A 19,422-nucleotide genomic window follows, 5' to 3' on the forward strand; every position below is an offset into this window, starting at 1 on the left:
AAAAACAAGTAGTTCTCTCTATTTTGAAGCTGTGAGCACATTATAAAGTAGCCCAGGGGTTGATGGTGGGTGCTGTTGGCTAGCTATCCTCCCTCAAGTTTTATCAGTTCAGAATTAGGGATGTCTGTCACAGGTAGAGCTTTAGTAGCTTTGTGCCAACATCCAAAAACAAAAATAGTATGTTTCTGTATATTGATAAAAACATTAGGGTATACAAAATATGACAACAGTATTATTCTGTCAAAGGAATTAGAAGCTTATGAAAAATGTTTAAAAGAGGAAAAAACTAATCTCAGTTGAAGAAGTTTTTAAATATTTAAAGATAAAAATATTAATTATAAAAGGTGAAAGCATAATATCTAATTTAATTTACCTCTTTCTCTTGGCTATGTTTTTAAGCACTTACCACAAAGCAACTTTTAAGTTTCATGTTAAAATTGCTCTTTGAAAGTTGTGATTTACAGGTCTACTGGTTAGTGGTTGGACTGGAATTTTGAAAGAGGTGAAACTTCCTTTTATGGTCCACTTTCAGATTCCAATCAGAAGGCTAGGAATACTGTTGAACTTTCATTTATATATATTATAATCTAATTATTACCACTGCTATTGTTACTGATGTTTTCCATTTAAAAATGAAGTATTATCATTAGCTGTGCTTCCTGTTATCAGTGTTGTAGTAGCCATATTGTTTATTGTAGACATATGTTGTATTGAAAAGATTAACTGTAGCTTTTAAAATCTCAAATATTGTTCAAAGAAAGGTTTGTTTGTTTTGTACCTAGATGATGATATTCCATTTATTTATCTGTAGGGGGTCAGTCATGTCCTAGTGGTTAATTATCTGTAATGTGGATCTGATGGTTTATGACTTGTTTCACATTGAGGCTGTGGGTATACTGTAAGGTTGGTGGTAAAACCTAGCTGTTCCATCAAACTGGAGTAACCCAAGAATTGTTAGTGGTTGCTGTTGACTGTATGCCTTCCTTCTAGCATATCAATTCACAACTAGGAAAGTGCAGATAGAATTCTGTGTGAAAATTCTGAAACAGATTTGTTCTTTCTGTTTAAACAACTGCAGTCATATTGTTTTCTAATTGGTTAAATTAAACCATATGTTGTAACTTTCCTCAGATGGCTACCATGATTTTGGGTAGATAGTGCACTTGTTGTTTTTAAATTGAGTGTGAAACCCAAATAGTGAGTGGTTTATCATGTGGCTCATTGTGAACATAAGTGTTCGCTAAAGACTTGCTAGTTGTGTTGTCAAGACACCTTTAGTATATCTTACTTCAGGCTTGTGACAGTTTCACAACATTTTTTCATGAACATATAAAGTAAAACATGTAGAACCTTTTTACTAGCACACAACCATTCACTGCCCCTAAGTTTATTTCCTTAAGAATATAATATAGTATGTATGTACATAAATGACTGTTGTATTTCTGGTTTGACTAGGCACACTTACATGTTCTCTGAGCAAATGATAGAGAAAAGGGTTCTTTATTGGTAGTATTTTTTGTTGTGTGTGTGTAGTCATTTCTCGTCTCTGTTCTGTTCTATGGAGCTTTAAAGAAACATCAATTTCCAGTATGGAATATTACTTTCACTCACATGTATAGATATTCGTCATCAGTACTGTAAAAAAAAAATTTTTCTTGTGACTTGCACTTCCATGAACTTCATGATTATTGTGGTTCAAATGTCTTGCATGTAAACCATTATGTGACAATCCACCATCAATAGGTGTGCGACACACAGTCATGATGCAATTCAACCATACTATCACTTCTTAGTCAGTGCTGTAGTCAAGATGTATTTTGGTTGTGCTATTGTAATACTTTTTTTTTTGTTTCTGATACAAAGTGGGAAGATCATTTATGTCTTTTACTACTATTTTATTTTTTAAAGTTTTTAGTGATTAGTTTTATTTGAATAATTTTCAAATTTTCATCATTCTGTGATGAATATCAAAGATTCTACAACATGATATCAGCACAATTACACAGGCTTTAAGTAGGGGAGCTTGACTGAGAAATTCTCGGCCTTAATTTGTTGGGAGGTGGAACATTATCTGAGTTGACATTCTCTCTCAGCAGTGCTCAACATCCTCATGAATCTGCTGAATCTGTTCACACTGATGAGGATTGTGGTAGCATTTTTTCTCTACCTGATTATGCCATCCCTTCTAGTGACTTCTTGTGAAATATGATAACCTAACTCAGCCTTTTAAGATGTATTTTCTCAGTTTTTTTTCATTTCCTTGATTTCTTACACTCCTTCCTCCCGTTGTTGTGTTTTGCCTCCTTTTCTGTTATGGTTCATGTTGAGTATTTTGCTTCTCAGTTGCTAGCTGATGCTTGCATGCCTTGCTTTTCATGTGCCATAGATCAATTTGCTTAGGCTTACCATCAAGCAGATTATCCCTTTACTGATTCACAACAGTTAGAATCATTACTGCCAGCATGGTGGGCTGAATCTGACAGTCCTGTCTGTTTAACCCAGGCTAAGTTTTCTTCCTTTATCTTACTCTTATAACCAGGGGCATAGATGCTGGGGGGTGGGGTGGAGAATATATATCCCCCCTTTATTTTAGGTGGGGGGTATGGTGCATACAATCATCCCCCCCCTACAGTTTGGCCTGTTGAATTGTTTTATTGCATCACAGGTATACGAATTGTGTGCTTGTTCTTGTGATTCTCGTGTTCTTACCAATCGAATTACATAATTAGGCCTAGATGTAGGCTTTTTCAGTAGTCGAAATGTACATCTTTAATATAGGTGTGCTTCTAAGCTTTTCGATCTAAGAGATAGTTTGTAAGTATCAGTCAGTATGCCTAACTATACATGCAAGTATTGTGACAACAAGATTACTCTGTAACTGCATGTTTACAGCTTTCAGGTTCATGTAATCAGAGATTACCAATTTGCAAATTGAACAGTCCACATAAGTGGTTGCAAAAATCATCCCCCCCATTGGGTGTAAAAAATTTACGTCCCTGCTTATCACTCTCCTACAGTATTTGCCCACTATGCATTTTCTTTCTGAGGCATTCCACGAATGTCCTGAAGGGTTTTCAGGGGATAATTTCTCCCCTTTTTGGCTTTATCCCTTTGTTGTCAGGATCTTCTGCTGCTCAAGGACTTGTGGATAGCTTCTTTCCTTCAGTGGTATATTTTGGAGAATAGTCCTAAAACTTTGGAATCATTTGTGGAATGTGTGATTCAACATTTGATTCTTTTCTTCTTAGTATCTTGTTTGGCATTCCTTGAGCCCTTGTAGTCCTCTTTTCCTATTTGATGTCTGATATCCTCCAGTTTTTACCTGTATTCTCACTAGAAGTTACAAGTTTTATTGTATTTATCAATGCAGGTTTTAGCCTTTCCAGCATAGCCATGACTATTCTGTTGGTTCCAGTCCCTTGAGCCTCATTTGGTGGATTTTGTTCCACAGTAATTTTCTACCAGTTATTAGGTTCTTCAGGACTTGTCTTCTATTTCTTTTCCCCACTCTCATTATCTTCATTTCCCATATCCTTTCCTTTACCTTGGGATTTTACTACCATTCAATATTTGTCAGAAGCAGTCCAGACTCTTCCATCATAGTGAGCTAACAAATCTGTCACCCATCTGTCCCCAGGATTCTACTCCAGGTTCTATATGGTCCCAGAGAAAACTAGGGGCTAACGTCCTGTGTTTGATCTGTTTCACTTCACTCAATTTCTGATTCTACCCCATTTTATTGTGGAGTCCTTTTTCACTCTAAGGTGTTTTTTTTTCTCTGGGATTACGAATGACCAAGGTAAACATTTCAGATGCCTATTTATACACTCCTGTTTCTCCTTGGTACTGATGTTGTCTTTGGTTTGTTCATCACAAAAATGTATACCAGTTTCATGCCTTGCCCTTCAGTTTTGCTTTAGCTCTGTATGTCTTTTGTAAGGTGGTCAAAGCTTCTCCCCAACTTCTGTCAGCTTATTCTAAAATGGAGTCTTTACATCACACAATTTTTCTTCCATCAGAAGCTGCTTGAGTGGGTTGGATTATGAAGCTGGAGAAGTCTTTCTTGTCCCCTACCCAATATCTTGTCCACTTTAAAGTTGTTTTTTGTTGTTTTATTTAACTTCCTTTCAGTTGGACCCAACCTTCTCCTCAATTCCATTCAATAGAGCTTTCAGTTCTTCACATCCTTACTGCTACTGCTTTTACTGCTCATGAGATTCTTTAGTTTTTAGGGACATGGAATTCTCTGGAAGCACTTGTACACTTAAGTCAGGCACATATTCAGTCTTTTCAGTGGAATCTTTCCAGAGAACCCTTGCATTACCCTTCCTCCTTCCCTTGTTGACAATCTGAATTGGTGATTGATCAAGACCCACACATTGTTGGGTGTACTTCTTTCTCCTCACCTGTATTTGCATCTCTTTACTGATGCTTCTTACATGGTTTGGGGGGGCTTGGGTCAATCAGCAGGAGGCTTTCAGGCAGTGGTCTATGTCTGAGCAATCTTGCCCTATCAGCACTTTGTAGCTTTTGACTGTGTGGTGTATCACTTTTTTCCTATAGTCAGGAATCAACTTGTCTCTATCCATTCATACAATTCTCAAGTGGTTGCTTATATCAACAACCAAGGGGGCATCTGTTCTCATTCCCTTTGCAGCCAAACTTTGGATCTACATTTTTGGTGCTTTCAATCTCATGGTAAATTGTCTTTCAAGACCTCACAAAATTTATCCCACTTGGTGGTCCCTCAGTCCTCAGGTTTTCTGGTGGCTTTGCTCACAGTGGGTATTCCCCATCTGGATACATTTGCCATTTTTCTTAATTCCAAGTTACCTCGTTTTTGGTCTGTGGTTTCTCATCCACAAGCTGTAGCTGTTGCTGAATTCAGCCGAGATTTGACTAACTGATACCTTTTTTATCCTCTCATCTGTTGTCTTCCATGATTTTGATCATCCATGCCACTCCATATTAGGTTATTTTGTTTTCTTTTTACTACCTGGCATAACTCTAGCCTCCTTGATTACTTTGTACTGGCTCTTTGTTGCCTCCTCCTCCACACCACTTGTTCTGTGTCAGCCTTGTTTAATAGTATGTCTTTCCTGACCTTCCTACCCTCCATCTTCTTGCCTGGCATTTATCATATTCTTGGCAAGGAGGTTTGGATTGCTTCAGCAGGTCACTTCCTTTTTAGCTTGGTCCATTTCCCCTTCCTCATTGGTGGTTTTTCTCAGCAAACAGTTTTACCTTTTGTTTCTCCTAAAAATGTGTGCATGGACTTTTGGTGCCAACATGGTATTCACCCTGATCCTGATCTCCGTCTTGGTGATGTAGTTCTTTCCGTGGTCTTTGTGGCAAAGTTCTTGGGTCTTATCTTTGACTGTAAGCTGACTTTTATTTTACACATCAAGCAGCTACGAGTAAAGTGTTTAAAGGCACTGAACATGCTTCATATCCTTTCTTCCACTTTTGGGGAGCAGATCTATGTTCTGTGCTAAAGATCTATCGTGTTATCAATTGATCGAAACAGGACTGTGGGTTTTGTTCTGTCAGGACCTCAGCTTTGAAGATGTTGGATCCCGTTCACCATCTGGTGCTTTCTGTACTTCTCCAGTCCAGTCTCGTGAACCTCCTCTTTACTTTTGCTGAAAGCATCTTTCTTTACTGTATGCATTAAAACTTTGATCTGTACCACAACATCCCATCTGGTGTTCTATGTTCCTTCCTCAATGGGATATTCATATTTAGAATAGATGGTCTGCCATAGTTCTTTCTCACCCCTGTACCCAGGCCCAGCTGGCTGAATTGGGTCTGTTCTTGGATGATGTTGCTGTTTCCATTGGTCAGTCCATCCCACCATGGCTTATTACTATCCCCACATGTGACCTTTCTTTGAGTAATCTGAGGAAAACAGATACTCCTGACTGCAAGTATCGTCTTCTGTCTGCTGAACATCTTTTAAACCATTATTCCATTCCCATCTACATGGATGGTTTGAAATCAGGTGATTCTGTAAGCTCTGCCATAGTTTGTTGTGATTTGGTGGTTGCACACAGGATCCCTTCTGCAGTTTCTGTGTTCACTGCTGAATTGTATACCATTTCTTTTGCCCTAAATCATGTAGAAGCTATGCAGCACACAAATTGTTCTATTTATACCAACTTGCTTAGTTTTCTACTGTCTCTGGAATCACTTCACATTAGTTCTCACCCTGTTCTTATCGATATTCAAAACCAAGCAGCCTATTTTCCTTTATCGTCTATTTCTATCCAATTTATATGGATACCAGGTCATATCAGTATTTGTGGGAACAGGCTCATTGACACACAGCTAAGTCTGTCTGATCTGGTGCTATCACAACTGTGCCTATCCCATATGTGGACTACAGTCCTGTATTAAAGGCTCGACTCTGGACCAGTTGGTAGTCGACTTTGAGTGAGCAATATGATAACAAGCTTTTTCAGATGAAAACTCACTTATTGTTCTTTGGCCATCTTGTTTCCATAAGGATTGGGAGTAAGAAGTTGTACTGGTTAGGCTATGCACTGTACACCTAACTAATGTTTTTAAATTTTTAAGGACCATTGGCCTATTTAATTCTATTTAAATTTTCCATCTGCTATTTGAAGTTTCTTTAGTTTTATCATTATTCACTTTTACATTTTACAAGGATTTTAGTTTATGTTTTTTTAATGGTTGTTTGGCACAGATAGCCCAGTTACTTTGCACCAAACAACTAACCAATCTTGACCTTTTTCTCTCCTTTGACTCTTATCAGTTCAGTTTGGTTTTTGATTTGATTAGCTTATTCCTCCTTGTTTCCTTCTTCCAAAATCTGTTCCAGATGTCATCAGATCAGGCACATACCTAACATCTGACCTCCATCTATTAGAGGAATTCTAGAAGAGACATGTGGAGTTCTCAGCATATGTTCATGTGGCTGTTTCTTCCTTTTCCAAATATCATCTTCCACCTGTTGCCATCTTTTAAACTATGGTGAGAGTGTTACCAGGTGAGTTATCTTTTTATTTATTCATAGTAATTTAACATTATACTTTTCAATTTCTTTCAGAATACCACTCTGTGGTTGAATGTTGCATGTCCAAGTATACTCAATATATTACAAATCCATACTACGTGGCCATGATTCTATCATGGTCAAAAATGCACACTATTGAGATCAGGTGTTTCACAAGATCACTTATAGGTTTTTATCTCACAATATGTTTGCTTCATTAGTGAGCTCTTTCTGGACTGTACAAATTGACTTACGTGATAAAGCAGAAGTGGATAGCTGCCCATTCTTGCCACCCTTTCAGTTGAATAAATTGGGGGTGTTGTGCTTTTCAAAATAAGATTTTCATGGTCACCCATTGCATAGTTTCCAGTGTTGACATTCTTAACTTTTTACTGTATTTATCTCTCTCTCATTCTTTTAGTGGAGTAATGGAATTCTTACCACTTTCCAGTTCCAAGCCATTGGGGTGGTGGACCATTAAGGTATCCTCCTGAATGTGATCTAATGCTAATAAATTAATACATAACATCTATTCAGTTGAAAGTAGAGTAGTGGTGGTGTTCTGCTGGCATAGGTGGTACTGATCCTCCATTCCTGTAAGGTTGGCTGTGAGGTTTGATGTTATGCCAACTACTGTGATTATCTGGAGGGTGTGGATGCTTATCAGTTATAGACAGTTCACTTTTGTGTGGTGATACACAGAAATTAGTAATGTGCTTTTATGCTGTACAGTCCTGTTTGAGGAGATGATGTTGCTTTGGATTTGGTCCTTTGCATTGCAGTTCACTCCTTCAATTGGGAAACCTCATCTAAGCATGTGTTGTTGTTTTCTGGTGATTGGTTTTGGATTTCAAGCAAGACCAGTAAACATAGTGGAGTGCCTATTGGATTGAGTTTTAGTATGATATGAATTCTCCTAGGGGCACATCTCTTACTTCCATCATTACAATGTCTGGTTAGTTGTGGATTACACATGGATGCTCATTTCATTGATCAGTTTGTATAATATAAGCTTTCATTCTACTGAATTTTAGGTGGAGATGGTGTAAATACTGCTACCCCTCCTGCCTTGGATGAGATGTTTTGTTACTGATTCTGCTTGGTTTTGAACTGAGGTAAATCTGTTGCATGCAGGTTAACTTTCACTAGCTACTATATATAATGGAACACATCTATTTACCCCAAATTACTGTCTGTAGAGGATTCATCTACAAGGTCTCTTCAGCAGGATTTAGATTATGATTCATTATAGTTCAGATTGCATACTGTTTTCTCTTTCTTTTGGTTGTGTTCCTCCACTTTGTGTGCTGATGTCCACTTTACACTGGGCAAAGAGTGTACAGAAGTGATGCAGTCTCCCATATATTATCCTCTATTAAAAAGATTATCAGTATAAGGTGTACTTCATATTTTACAGAAGAATGCTTCTTTTTATCACTCACACTTATCTCCACCTTTTAAATATGGAATTCTAGATATATATGTGAGAAGAGATAACATATCGTACCAAAAGTTATAATTTTCCAATGTTGAAAATATCTACATTGTGTATTTACCTCCTGTCATACTTCTTACTTGTCCTCCCCACTGAAAAGTAGTGTTTCTTTTTCTGCCTTATCTTGAAGCAATAATTTTATAGAATTGAATAGAGGGAGTCACATGCATCAGGTGGGTGTGACACATGATAATTTGAATGCAAGACACAATTGAATCACAATAAACATGGGTTGCATGTGAGTGAAAGGCTTGTGGCATGCAAAAAAAAAAAATGTTTTAGTGTATTGCAGTACTGAACAAGAATAGCTATATATTTTCAGTATGGGAAACATAACTTGTATATTTAAAAGTAATAGTTAAACTGTAGGTGCAGATAGTGTGAGTACTCAAAGAGAATTTTTGAACTTCATGTAAAGGTTGAAGAATATGACTCTATTTCAATTTATATGTCATTAGATTTTGTGCAAATAGATAGAAACTATTAAGATACCTCCCCAGTGGATATTGTAAATCATGTTATTCAAGATTATTTAAATTGTAAGTTTATTATACTATCTTATTGGAATAATGCTAGACAAAAATATTTGTTATTGTTTCTGAATACAAGTAAAGAGGTTATTTTGATTACAAACAGGTTATGTATATTTTACCATTATTCATACTCTCAAATTAATTTGAAATATCTTTCAAAACCTGTACACAGAGTACAGTATTTCTTCAGGTATAAGGATCAAGCATCTATTACCAGAACTTTTGTTATAGAGGAATATAAATGTCCTCATAGTTCTTTGTGTGTGGTATTAAATCTACTATTAACTAATAGATTAATAGTTTGCATAGACAAGTATGCAAGTTTATGATCCACATCATTTTCTAGCACCAAGAAATGAGCTTAATAAGTGAAGTGAACTCACGAGGAAGGAACAGTTTAAAACTTGTAAGGGTAGACAGTAAAAAGAAATGGCATGTAAGAGAAAGTCTGTTATCAGTAGCTGCAGTTAAGATTGAATGAGAATGGTGTGGTTCATTTATTAGTAAATCTAAACATGTAAGTTGTACCATGACTATTTCTTGTGTAATTGTTTTGTAATTTTTGCTACATTCTTGAAAATAATATTGCTTTTTTCAGTAAACTAAAAATTAATTTTTAGACAAGAAGAATCGTGAGCAGAAAGCCAGTAGCTAGTACTGAGAAACAAGTACCATCTTCACAGAAGCCGAATACAGTATCCGAAGCTAAGATTTCCAAACCTGTAACTGGAGTGGCTAAATCTACAATAAAAGTTCCAGAAAAACAGAGTAAGATACTTTAATATAATAGTGCTATTTGTGCAGTATATTTTTTAGTTCCTTGTACAAAGTGATGCATTATCTAAAATAGAACCTGGGCATGTGTTGTCCTAGTTGCCAAGATAAATTGTTCACAAGACACTTTAAATTACTTTTTGTGTGTGTCCAGATCCAAAGCTGTAGGTAATTTTTGCAGTTTTCAACTAAATTCCAGGGAAAATGTAAGACTTATGGACTTTCTATGAATACTGGTTTTACGTTTCACTCTGATAATTATGTTAGATCTTTCTGCCACAACTTGTGGCTTTTATGTGAGTGTTTACCTTTCATCCTGATAATTGTGTTTAGATTGAAACAGTAATGTTTGTTGGATTGGTTTTTGATTGAACTTGTTTACTTTATGATAAAAAAAATTGTAATATTGGATCTTATTTAATATTTTAGTATTCTTAGGTGGGCAGTTAAACTTTGTTAATAAAAATGATGCATTTAAGTATAAGTTTGAGCTGTTTTCTACCTTATTAAAACTGTTTTTCAAAATTTTTTTGTCAATACAAACCTTAAATTACAGAAATAATAGTATGTAAGTTCACATGTCGTTTTCACAAGATAAATATATACTGGCATGCCTCACACAAGCTGTTTCACAAATTGACTGTTGGAACACCACATACCATTAGACAAGCTGATTCACAAGTTGGCTGTTGGTACACATCACACTATCAGACAAGATCTTCCACAGGTTGACTATTGGAACACACCACACTGTCACAAAGCGGTTCCACAGGTTGACTATTGGAACACACCACACTATCACAAAAGCTGTTCCACAGGTTGACTATTGGAACACACCACACTGTCACAAAGCAGTTTCACAGGTTGACTATTGGAACACACCACACTATCAGACAAGATCTTCCACAGGTTGACTATTGGAACACACCACACTATCACACAAGCTGTTCCACAAGTTGACTATTGACAAACACCAACAAGTAAATTCTATTTGCTCTATTTAACAGTCTGCAAATTTCCTAAGATTTTCCATTTGTTTGGTCTAACACTGGGCTTATTTGATTGAAATATACTGTTTATTCATTTTAACTCTGTCCTTATGTTCTTGGAAATCATTTCAGATGAGTAAATTAAAGAGACAAATTGATTTGACTAAAATGTCTTGTTGATTAACTTTCAGCTGTTCAACCAGTAAGAAAAGTAGTCTCTGCAATCAGAAAGTCACCTGTAGCAAAGACTGTAATTAAACCTTCCACAACAACTTCAAAGGAACCTGTTGTAAAGAACGTGGAGAAAAAGACCACAGTTCCAGTGAAACAGGAGATTAGAATTGTGAAGGAAAAAGAGACAAAAAGTAATACTAAACCACAAGAGAATGAAAAAAGTAAAAAGTCATTTTATTATTCAGTAAATATTTAATATTTACAGTCATAACTTAATGAGTTGTTCATTTTCACCTGAATAGTTGGTTGTAAACTAGTTTTCTAAATGTTCATATCACGTGGAAAATACAGATAGACAATAATAAACTGTCCTACTCTTCTGTCACTGATAATTATTATAAATCTGTAGGTCAAGATTTATTGCTCTTGTTTGTTCATCCATTAAGACAGATTTTATTCAGGTATTTGGTAAAACTTCATTGGGCTGGCTGACATGTTTGTAACTAATAGAAAGGGCAGATTCTTTTGTAAGTGGTAAATTTTTTATGCCTTCACTCTTTAGTCTGTGAGGATTACTTGGTTTGTGTTGATTGGAGCTGGTTTTCTGTGTGAGGTAAAAAATTGATAAATCTTTTTGTAGAACTAGTATGTGACTACACCAGAATTAATGCTGTAGTTACAAAACATATAAAGTATAATATTGGTAAATATATTTGTAGAACAAGCATGTGAGTAAACAATAATTAGTGCTATAGTTACAAAATACATAAAAGTATAAAATTGATAAATCTGTTTGTAGAATAAGTGTATAACTAAACCAGAATTAGTGCTATACTTATAAAATACATAAAATATACTATTGATAAATCTGTTTGTAGAATAAGTGCATACCTAAACCAAAATTAGTGCTGTAGTTACAAAATACATAAAGTACACAGTTGATAAATCTGTTTGTAGAATATGTGTATAACTGAACCAGAATTAGTGCTATAGTTACAGAATACATAAAATATACTATTGATAAATCTGTTTGTAGAACAAGCATGTGAGTAAACCAGAATTAGTGCTATAGTTACAAAACACATAAAGTATAATATTGGTAAATCTATTTGTAGAACAAGTGTATGACTAAATCAGAATTAGTGTTATAGCTAGAAAATATAATATTGATCAATCTATTTGTAGAACAAGCATGTGAGTAAACCAGAATTAGTGCTATAGTTACAAAACACATAAAGTATAATATTGGTAAATCTATTCATAGAACAAGTGTATGACTAAATCAGAATTAGTGCTATAGTTACAAAACACATAAAGTATAATATTGGTAAATCTATTTGTAGAACAAGTGTATGACTAAATCAGAATTAGTGTTATAGCTAGAAAATATAATATTGATCAATCTATTTGTAGAACAAGCATGTGAGTAAACCAGAATTAGTGCTATAGTTACAAAACACATAAAAGTAAAATATTGATCAATCTATTTGTGTAACAAGCATGTGAATAAACGAGAATTATTCCCGAAGCTGCCAAATATATGTAAAGTTAGTTATTGGTAAGTCTACTTGTGTGATTAAACTAGAAGTGGAGGTACTTTATTGTAGATGATATTTTAATCTAAGCAGTTTAAACTGTAATACATTTTCATTAAGGAGTTTCTCATGGTTGTATTATTCTAGCATTGTCTGTCAAAATGAAAACACAATCAGTAGTGGAGAAGAAAGTTTTTCCCAAGGTAGAAGAACCAGGAAATGATGTTCATGGTGACAACCTGAATGTGACTGTCAACTCTGACGAACTGAATGAAGAAATAAAGGATAGAGAACAGTCCACCAATTTAAACAATGATGATGACTCAGACAGTGAAGATTCCATGTCAGAATGTTGTTCCTGTGAAGATCATGATGATAACAGTAGTACTGTTTCATCATCTGGCTCAGAATCAAATTCTTGTTCAGGATCAGGTAAGAGAAAACTAATACTTTTATTTTTTAAAAGATTAATTTGTAATGTAAAATATACAAAACCCACTTTTAGTAGTTTGTTGGCTTTGAAGTAATATCATGTTTACAGGTTAATTCAGTTGTTGTAATTGATTGAAAGATGGTTTACTCTTAAATGAAAAGTGGTACAAATAGAGAATAAAACTGGTTACTGAACCATCTCAGAAGAAATATTTAAGAATTAGAAGAAATACTAGTTATAAAGTTTTAAGCAAGAAACTTGGAAAGTTTTATTGTATTTCCAGTATTGTAGCTCTTCAGTATTTTACAGTTTATCAAAGCTCTTTCCACTAGCACAGCATGATTAACTGAATCTGATTGATAAAAAATTTTTAGTGTGATATGTGAAGAAATTTGTGTTAAAGAGGATACTCGTTGGTTGTTACATGATTGAACAAACTGTCCTTTCAGTGAAGCAGGTCTTGATTACACTGATTATTGTTTTGTTCTACTTGCACTGATATTGTATTTTCTAATGGCTACAAGTCCTACTGACATTGATCATTCTCTCTTCAGAGATTGTAAGTTATTGTCTGGTGTATTTTTTCACTTCAGTTGTTTTTCTTCTTTTCTCTCTTTTTTTTTTCTTCTTCTTCTTCTCTCTCTCTTTTTGTTGTTGTTGTTGTTAGTAATGTCACCAGATAAAATTAGCTGTGAAATGTGTATAACGTTACATCGATCTGTAACTAAATGTTGTCTCCTCAGAAAAATGAAAGATAAAAGGTGTCAGAAAGTTTTTATGAAATGTTTGGAGAAGAAAGAAACTACTTATAGGAGAATGGTGTTATAAAAAAAAATATTTTTTTTATAATACAGATACTACGGTTGATTAATGTCACTATTGCAGTTGACATGAATGAAACACTGTTATTTGTTTCTGTGAGTCTTGGTTTAGCTATCAGAAATATGTACTGAATAGCTAAAGCTACTAGATTTTCTTAAAAAATAATTTTTGTCACATTATACCAGTGTGATAAAGGTACACTTTCACTTGAAGTTTTTGTAGCTGTGATGGATTGAAGTTGACTGTCTAGTTATTCTAATATAGTTTTACAGTAATGGGTTTTTTTCACAGATAAAAATAAATCATGTTTTAGTTATTTTTGGCTTTAGTTTTTAACTTGATTATAATGTTATCTTTTAGAGTTTGAAGAAGACGAGAAAAGAAGTGATATTGTGAAAGATAAGAGAGTTAGGGCAAGGAAAAGGACGCACTCTCCAATTGTGTTTGAAGAAAAGGAAGACATAGGGGAACGTAAGTTGATTTTCCTGATCTGTTGTTCCTTTCTTAAAGAAAGATGTTGGATACTGTGAACATTTTAGAGTGCACTGGTGGTAACTTTTGTTGAATTCTTTACATTTCAAGATAATTCTTCATACCTAGATGTAACTTAAAATACATAAGAATAACTTATAAAAACAGTGATGTGTTGATAAAATTTCAGAAAGTAATTTGAGATTTATAAAGCTCTTGTGTATCCATTATCAATTACTGACACCAAAATCACTGTTTTGTTATGAACTCATTGTTTCATTTATATCAACATGAAGTTTAAACTACACCTAACGAGTTTTTTAGGTTAATAGTTTAATATTGAATTTAAATTTCTTCTGATGTTTATTAACAAATATTAGTGTTTCATAACAAGAATAGTTCAGATATTGAATACAGTTTGGTTGAACTAAATTAAATATTTCCTGAAGTTTCTAGAAGTGTATTACATCAGTCTTTTTGGGTTTCAAATTAAGATAATGAAATTTTTCAGGGAGTCCCAAAAGAGAAAGAATCTCTTCATCAGTAATTAAAAAAGGTAAAGTTGTTTTTCTCAAATAGAAGTTAGTACAAGATTCATATTTAATTACACTTTATGTCAACTTGATTGCTCTCTTGCTATAAGGTCGGTCTAATTTTGTACTTGTTATAACTTCCATACTATAATACATCTTATGTATCTTACAAAATTTGACAGGCTTTTAAACATTAAAATCTATTGTACACAAAAAGGTTTTGAATGAAACATTTTTACTTAAGATTTTATATATGCTATTCCAGGTGTTAAGTGATTTCTATAGAAAGATTTAAAATATTTTTCTTTAACTCAAAAATTTCAAATTTTATTTACATGAACTCAAACTACCTAAAATAAATTTCAAATTTTTTTCTTTTAATAGAACTTTATATTTTATCTGTAATTTTCTATACTCTGACTTTGTACAAGGTTGGTCAGTTTGACTGACATTGTAACCACCAAGAAAAGAAATTGAAATAAACATATATTACCCTTGTTTTCTGTCTGAAATGACTTCAGATTGTTGCATGAAACATATTTGTTTATAATAAATAGCTTTAGGGCCCGGCATAGCCAGGTGATTAAGGCACTCATGTCGTATTCTGAGGGTGGCAGGTTCGAATTCCTGTCACATCAAACATGCTCACTCTTTCAGCCATGGGGACGTTATAATGTGACAGTCAATCCCACTATTCATTGGTAAAAGAGCAGCCCAAGAGATGGTGGTGGGTGGTGATGACCAGCTGCCTTCCTTCTAGTCTTACACTGCTGAAATTATGGATGGCTAGTGCAGATAGCCCTCATGTAACTTTGTGTGAAATTCAAAACAAACCAAAAATAACTTTACACTCAAAACAGTATACAACTATTTATACTTAAACTTTATTGTTTTACAGCTCTTTTAAATCCTGACTAATTACTGTTTACACTTTTATAAGTTGTAAATCACTTGTAAAACATGTAACTCGTGTAACATTATTGAATTACATTACATATGAGCTACTTGCGAGCTTGCCTTGAGAAATAATTGTATGTTATTATTAATCATTTCACCTAATCTAACCTTAACTAACATAAACATTTTCCTATTTGTATCTTGTAGTTATTTTTATAACAATGAATAAAGAATACATGTGAAATAGAAGATTGCCCCTGAAAAAGTAAAGTCCACCTTTTGAAAGTACTTGGGTTATTAGGGTTTCTATTTCAGTATTATCAAGACTTTTTGAACCTACATGTTTTTAGAATATCATGAATATGAAATATAAGAAATATAGTACTTATCTAGGTCATCTTTTTCTTTTCTTTTTTCTCTTTGTGTGGATTCCTGTACGTGGTGAGGGGACCTCCCAGGGAAGGTTCTGTTCTTTCAGTTTACCTCCTCTGGAATCTAAACATCCACCCACGTGTTTGCCGTGCATGGCGACCCGTGAAGGGGAGGAGAGGATCCTGGTGGTTGAGGGATCCAACCCTAACACATCACTTTGGCCTTGAATTCCTGGCGGCCTTCCTTGGGTCAATCGGCTGGTCCTCTTGGGCTAGAGCCAACCAAGTACCAGTGGTGGAAGTTCTCAACGGGTGTTGTGGACATTGTGTCTGATGCTGGTGTTTGGGTATAGTGCTCACGGAACCCTGGCGTTGCTGCAATGTCCTTGCATGACATTGTAGTGCGTCCCCTCGTAGGGCTTCATGGAGGGTGTGGTCAGTGGGTACCGAAATTTCCCTTTTTTTTATTATGGATCCTCCAATAAAAAATATAAATAAAATAGTGAAAAAACAGTCAATAGGTAAGCGACCACGTCTTGAAGATTCTGAGCAGCAATCTTTAACATCTGTAACATCTGTACCCCATTTTCTTATATTACATTCTCTTTCAGAAAAACCTTTAAAGCAAATGTCCCCTTTTTTATTCAAAAGGGACTAGAGGGACTTGCTGGCTCTCCAAAGTCAGTAAAGAAGCTTCGATCTGGAGACATATTGGTTCAAACATCCACATCCCAACACAGTGAACTCCTCTTGAATTCAAAGGCAATTGGGAATGTGCATATTGAGGTTACCCCTCATGCTACCTTGAATTCATCATGAGGAGTTATTGTTGAGAGGGATTTGAAGAACATCCCCAAGTCAGAGATTCTCCACTTGAGGAGTTTCTGCAATGAGGCACATCTCCACTTGCAAAGACGGAGTTACACTGTCGACAAATATCCTCGTTTTGACATTTACATCACCACGTGCACCTGCCACCATCAAGGCAGGTTATCCAATTTTGCAGGGTACGGCCGTACATTCCAAACCCTCTTCGATGTTTCCAATGTCAGAGGTTCGGCCACTCAAAGACATCCTGTCGTGGTTCCCTGACATGTGCTCATTGTGGTGGTAAGGACCACGATGCCTATGAGTGTCACACGGACCGACATTGTGTAAATTGCTATGGTTCCCACCCTTCCTACTTGTGTTCTTGCCCAGAATGGTTGGAGGAAAAAGAGGTGCAGCGTTTGTAAACGACACATAACATTAGTTATTCTGAGGCTCGGAAATTGCTGCCTGCCACTCCATCTCGGACATATGCTGCTACAGTGGGAGTGCAGACAGATCTCTCTGTACCTCCAAGGGAATCGTTTTCAAAACAAATGAAAAACCTTTTGACCTCCATGGTTAAAAAGGTTGATGAATCGAGTTCTACACACATCTCTGTTCCTCCCATACAGTCCAACAAATCTCAAGGTCCACATCCTTTGGTTTCAAATATAGGCATTTCTTCTGATACATCTTTTTCTCCAACCCCACGATGCAAAACAATCATTCGTTCGTGTTCTCAGTCACTGGAATCCCCTTCCAACAACAAAGACCTGCGCCATCGACCCAGGCCAGGATCCATGGAGGTCGATAGACCTCCTCCGAATAAGGACAGTAAGGAAAAAAGACGTGGTCAAAAACAGAAGAGCTCTCCACCCAATTCGCCTACACGTAAATAAAAAATGGCCACTTTGAAACAATGGAACTGTCGAGGTCTACATTCTAATCTGGATGATATCAAAACACTGATTTCTTCCTATCATCCTGTATGTCTTTCCTTACAAGAAACATTTCTAAACCCTGCTGATACAGTCACCATTTGGCAGTTTTCTCTGTACAGAAATGACAGGCTGTGTGATGGACGAGTACATGGAGGGGTGGCACTATTGGTTGATCAGCATGTGCTCACTCTGTCTTTGTCACTCAACACACCCTTGGAGGCCATAGCCATCCGTGTTTCCTTGGGTCATACCATCACTGTTTGTTCTCTCTACCTGTCCCCTGGAGAGACATATGATCAATCAGATCTTGATGCTCTCGTTGAACAGTTGCCATCTCCATTTCTAATTCTGGGGGACTTTAATGGACATCATTCCCTCTGGGGAAGTGCTGTTATTGCTAGGAGGGGTCGCTCTGTAGAGAGTATGCTCTTTGATCACAATCTTTCTCTTTTCAATACTGGTTCTTCCACTTATTTTCACGCACCTAGTCAGTCCTTTACCACTATTGATCTCTTGGTTTGCTCCCCTTCATTATTTTCTCATTTTTCATGGAGGGTTGACAATAATCCACTAGGCAGTGATAATTTTCCTATACTTTTGAGAGAGACTGGCCATGGTCGATGCCATCCTACCTGCGTGCCTCCGATGGAAGCTGAATCAGGCAGACTGGTCCACTTTCACTGCTCTCGCAGAACTTGATCTTGCCATCGATAGACGGCTGTGTGGCAGCGGTAACTGACTGTATTATACAAGCAGCTGCTCAGTGTATTTCTAAAACCTTAACACGTTTTCCACGATATCCTCGTCCGTGGTGGAATCCTGCTTGCCACTGTCACACTTTTCAGTATAAAGATAAATGCCATCACTGAAAAACTCCCTCTCACTGTTGCAAACAGGCTCGATGTTGATGACTTTCACATCTCATTCAGTCGTGAAACATGAGGTATATTGAACGGCAGCTACAGATTTCTCTCAATTGTTTACTGAAGTTGACCACAGCAAACAGCTTTAACTTCACTCTCTCTAAAACCAGTTTGCGTGCACTTTTGCCGCCAACAGGGTATTCACCCTGATCCTGAACTCCGTACCAGTGAAGTTTTGCTGCCAGTGGTCCCTGAGACCAAGTTCTTGGGGCTTATCTTTGACCGTAAGCTGACCTTTATACCACACTTAAAGCAGCTACGGGTCAAATGCACAAGAGCACTGAACATCCTCTGTGTCCTCTCTACTGCCAGTTGGGAAGCGGATTGATGTTAAAGATATATCGTGCTCTTATTCATTCAAAACTCGACTATGGAGTTCTATGGCTCTGACAGACCCTAAGCCTTAAAGATGCTGGACCCCATTCATCATCAAGGATTTTGACTCTGCACTGGGGCTTTCCGCACCTCCCCAGTTCAGAGCTTATATGTGGAATCTCACGAACCTTCTATGCACTTTCGCCGTTTGCAACTGTGTTTATTGTACTCTTCGAAACTTCGCTCCTTACCAAAGCATCCCACTTGGGGATGTGTTTTCCTTCCTCTTTTTCAAATAAAACATTATATTGGGCCTTGGCCGTCTAACTTCTGTAAGGTTCTGAAGGAGGAAGTTGTTCTAACTAGACTACGCATTGGTCACATTTTTTTA

The 19,422-nt window shown here is 36.1% G+C and overlaps 1 protein-coding gene across 6 annotated transcripts in view; it reads left to right on the plus strand.

Annotated features, from left to right (window-relative positions):
* LOC143240042 (uncharacterized) overlaps positions 1 to 19,422 on the plus strand; it is an 80,149-nt gene that overhangs the window by 19,278 nt on the left and 41,449 nt on the right. For 5 of the 6 annotated variants that reach the window (XR_013021531.1, XR_013021530.1, XM_076481824.1 and 2 more), the window contains exons 4-8: positions 9,664 to 9,811; positions 10,998 to 11,201; positions 12,663 to 12,947; positions 14,131 to 14,241; positions 14,753 to 14,797. Coding sequence is in view for 4 of the 6 variants with exons in the window: in XM_076481824.1 (XP_076337939.1) it covers positions 9,664 to 9,811; positions 10,998 to 11,201; positions 12,663 to 12,947; positions 14,131 to 14,241; positions 14,753 to 14,797 (793 nt within the window). In the remaining 2 variants the exon portion in view is untranslated. The remainder of the gene's footprint in view (positions 1 to 9,663; positions 9,812 to 10,997; positions 11,202 to 12,662; positions 12,948 to 14,130; positions 14,242 to 14,752; positions 14,798 to 19,422) is intronic. The other variant, XM_076481827.1, reaches the window with a different exon arrangement.

Source organism: Tachypleus tridentatus, chromosome 13 (genome assembly GCF_004210375.1).
Source record: "Tachypleus tridentatus isolate NWPU-2018 chromosome 13, ASM421037v1, whole genome shotgun sequence".
Lineage (NCBI taxonomy): Eukaryota > Metazoa > Arthropoda > Merostomata > Xiphosura > Limulidae > Tachypleus > Tachypleus tridentatus.